Source organism: Triticum urartu, chromosome 7 (genome assembly GCF_003073215.2).
Source record: "Triticum urartu cultivar G1812 chromosome 7, Tu2.1, whole genome shotgun sequence".
NCBI classification, from domain to species: Eukaryota; Viridiplantae; Streptophyta; class Magnoliopsida; order Poales; family Poaceae; genus Triticum; species Triticum urartu.
The window spans coordinates 412,348,974-412,353,254 of NC_053028.1; the positions used below are offsets into that span (position 1 = coordinate 412,348,974).

Below are 4,281 nucleotides of genomic sequence, written 5' to 3' on the forward strand. Positions count from 1 at the left end.
AAGCTGCGGCGGCGGGTCCCGGTGTCGTACGATGACGACCAGCATGTGGTTCGTTCGTTGATCTTCTACAGCGTCAGCGGTGCCTAATTCTCCTTCGTAGTACTCCGTCAGAGCCGGAGCAGCATTGTCTGGTGGCAAGTGGTTGAGTGGCATGGATTGTCATACAACTCCACATGCTCTCTATAGTGTGGGTTGAGTCGACGATCGCTTACGACGAAGTCAGAGTCGTCTGCTCAGGATTTAGGTATGACGGTGATGCATGTGTGTTGTCTCGGCAAAGGCCTCTTTGAAATGGTTTGTGCGGGGTATCTTATATGTGCCGCTCGGCGATTATGATAGCTTTCGTCAGATTTTAATTAATTGGGCAATCTGGCTTTTACTCGGCTTTCCATCCTATCATTTCGAGAGAAAAATGTGACGCAACACCTTGCAGCGAGCATCTGACTTTTCGTTTTCTAAATCGGTTTTACTGAAAAACGCGAAATTTATTTACTTTTATTCGTGAAAACGGTAAATAGGAAAAGCCGAAAAAGGAACTAAAAAAACAGCCTGGGATTTAGAGTTGTGTGTGGCCGGTTTGGCTCCTCATTGCGTCGTCATTTTCTTCCTTGGGAGGAACAGGGGAGAGAGATGGGGAAGGAGGCGCTGGACTACGTGCTGGTGCCTCTGGGGCTGGTGCTGATGCTGGGATACCACGCGTGGCTTCTCCTCCGTATCCAGCGTCGCCCTGCGACCACCGTCATCGGCGTCAACGCCATCAACCGCCGCATCTGGGTCCGCCACATCATGGAGGTCCGTCCGCCGTTAACCATGCACCCACCCATTTCCTGCGATCGATCCATCATCGCGTTCACCCTCTACTCGCAGAACCATTGTTTCTCCGGAGTTTTCTTTTACCGATTCACCTTCGAAATTTCGGTTTTTATTTATTCAACTGATCAAGATCGATCGGCGCATGCAGGAGCCGTCCGGGAAGCACGCGGTGCTGGCGGTGCAGACGATCCGGAACAATATCATGGCGTCGACGCTGCTGGCGTCCACGGCCATCACACTCAGCTCGCTCATCGCCGTGCTCATGTCCGGCGGCGGCGGGGGAGAGCCAGGAGCTGGCGGCGGGGACCTCCTCCCGGACGCGCCGCTGGTGGTGGGCGCCACGGGGGAGGCGGCTCTGTCGGCCAAGTTCTTCGCCATCCTCGTCTGCTTCCTGGTGGCCTTCCTCCTCAACGTGCAGTCGATCCGGTACTACAGCCACACCAGCACCCTGGTGAACGTCCCGATCCGAGCACACCGCCTCCGCCGCCCGGGCCTTGCCGTGGACTACGTCACCGGCACGCTCAATCGCGGCAGCTACTTCTGGTCGCTCGGCGTGCGGGCATTCTACTTCTCCTGCCCGGTCTTCCTCTGGCTCTTCGGGCCCATCCCCATGTTCGCCGCCTGCGTCGTCATGGTCTGCGTGCTCTATTTCCTCGACGTGTGCGAGGACTGGGAGGAGGAACAGGGCTTGAGTGGTGGTGATGAGACGTCGGAACGAGGGAAGGATGTAGGAGACACGCAAGTTTAGGTAGGTGGCTAGCTGCAAATGCAAACTGAAGAATTTAATTGGCAGTCAGGTGAACTGATTATAGATGATTAGTGTCCTCTATAAATTACTCCATCCGTTCTGTAATGTAAGACATTTTTTGTCAAAAGGAAATCGTACATTATGGGATGGAGAGAGTATCAGATAACTAATGATGATTTGGTGAACTCTGAATTGTCATTTAAAAAATTAAAAATTTGATGTCAGATTATTAAGCATGGCAAAATTGACATTCCGGATGATAAATTATGTTGTCGTGATTAGTTGTCTTCGATCGGCATATTCAGATTAGTCATGCTTGCTGAAGGAAATTGTCGTGTTCGTGATAACATAATTTGCTATCCCGGACGTTAGATTTGTTATGTTTTAAAATCTGCCTTTGGCGTAATCCGCACAAAATTCGCTTCTCATGCCTCATCTGTCCATGACTGCCGGCACAATGACGACGATCGACAGTGCTGTGGAAGTGGCTCTCGTCGACGCATAAGCACGAGATGGCAGGCCCGGCGTGCGCGACACATGTTCAGCGAGCTCAGATGGCAACGAACGCACGGTGGAGGAGGCGTCCGACGACGAGGCCGAGCCCGCGCCCACACCAGTTTCCGGCTTCACTATGGCGCAGGCCCCAGGCACACTACGAGGCCATCATGGCGTAGGAGAAGCAACCGACGTATCCCACGCCACCGATGCCCGCGTTCTAGACGTTGCAGGAGGAGTAGTGGTACAACCTCCGACCCCTCGAGTATGTCGCCGCGGCCATGGTCACGGAAAAATCCAAGTTTCCTAGATGAGCAATGAGTGTTGTACCAATCCGTGCACAACGCCTATGACATCCGCTGCGAGCGATGGCAGCTTGAAAGTGCAACTAATCCCTAGGTGGTTTTGGAAATTCATAACAACATATAGCTCATTAAACTAATATTCTTTCAAGATGACTATTTCAGAAAGTTCAATGATTGGCATGGCATGGACTAGAGATGTGGACCCCTCAAAATGTTAAGGACAAATATTGGCAAAAGTTGAAGACTCTTCATTTCTATCTTAGTGATCCGAGATCACATTGAGTCCATAAGAAAGCTAATACTATTAAAAGGGGATGAGGTGTTGCTTAATGGTCTACTTGCTCAAAATGCTTAGTGATATACTCCAAAGCCCTCAACCATTTTCTCAAACCCAAATATGTCTTAAACCTAAAATCAAACTCGCTCCACCGATTTGATTCATCCGGCGCCACCGAGTTCACTTGACATAGCCAAAGCCGGAAACTCTAATCAGTTTGGCCTCACCGATAGGGATCTTGATCTCACCGAGATGGGATTGCAAACTCTTTGTTTCCCTTCGTAATGTTTCAGTCTCATCGAAATGAGCGATCGGTCCCACCAAGTTTGCAGTGCAAACTCTCTGTTTCTCTTTCGTAACATTTCGGTATCACCGAAAGGAGCAATCGGTCCCACCGAGTTTGCCTGATCAACTCTCTGTTTGCTTGTTACTGAAATCGGTCTCACCGAGTTGAAGTAATCGGTCAAACCGAGATCAAGTTTTGCCCTAACCCTAGCTCATCGGTCCCACCGAGTTGATCATGCCGATCCCACCGAAAAGTCTAACGTTCACATTTTGAGTTGAATCGGTCTCACCGAGTTCATACATTTGGTCTGACCGAGTTGGCTCTTTTGTGTGTAATAGTTAGATTTTGTGTGGAGGCTATATATACCCCCACCCTCCTCTCTATGTGAGAGAGAGAGAGCCATCAGAACGTGCCTACACTTTCATCTTCATTTTCTAAGAGATACCCACCTACTCATGTATTGAGACCAAGACATTCCAATCCAACCACAAGAATCTTGATCTTAGCCTTCCCTAAGTTGCTTTCCACTCAAATCATCTTTCCATCATAGCCAAATCTGTGAGAGAGAGTTGAGTGTTGGGGAGACTATCATTTGAAGCACAAAAGCAAGGAGTTCATCATCAATACACCATCTATTACCTTTTGGAGAGTGGTCTCTCCTAGATTGGTTAGGTGTCACTTGGGAGCCTCCGTCAAGATTGTGGAGTTGAACCAATAAGTTTGTAAGGGTAAGGAGATCGCCTACTTCATGAAGATCTACCCAAGTGAGGCAAGTCCTTCATGGGCGATGGCCATGGTGGGATAGACAAGGTTGCTTCTTCCTGGACCCTTCGTGGGTGGAGCCCTTCGTGGACTCGCGCAACCGTTACCCTTCGTCGGTTGAAGTCTCCATCAACGTGGATATATGATAGCACCACCTATCGGAACCACGCCAAAAATCTCTGTGTCTACATTGCGTTTGCCTTTCCAAACCCCTCCCTTTACCTTCATATGCAATGTTTTACATTCCGATGCTATACTCTTAGAATTGCATGTGTAGGTTGATTGCTTGACTTGTGCTAAGTTGTTAAAATCTGCCAAGACATAAAACTGGGAAAGGCTAGATTTTTATTTGGTCAAGTAGTCTAATCACCCCCCTCTAGACCTTCGATCCTACAAGTGATATCAGAGCTTTGGTCTCCATTTGTCTTGATTTCCATAACTTTGGTGATCATAGCCTTGGTTTCACAACCTAGGAGAGTATGGCGTCTAGTGAGGGAAATTACCACCGTAGAGGTCCTTATTTTGATGGTACTAATTTTGCTAGTTGGAAGCATAAGATTAAAATGCATATTCTTGGACATAACCCCGCCGTTTG

General features: G+C 48.9%; 1 protein-coding gene across 1 annotated transcript; it reads left to right on the top strand.

Moving 5' to 3' along the window:
* Positions 1-564: 564 nt before the first annotated feature.
* Positions 565-1,825, top strand: LOC125522069. Its single transcript, XM_048687142.1, has 2 exons — positions 565-792; positions 962-1,825. Exons 1-2 carry the CDS (start codon positions 631-633, stop codon positions 1,559-1,561), a joined length of 762 nt encoding a protein of 253 aa, XP_048543099.1. The 5' UTR covers positions 565-630; the 3' UTR covers positions 1,562-1,825.
* The last annotated feature ends 2,456 nt before the right edge of the window (positions 1,826-4,281 follow it).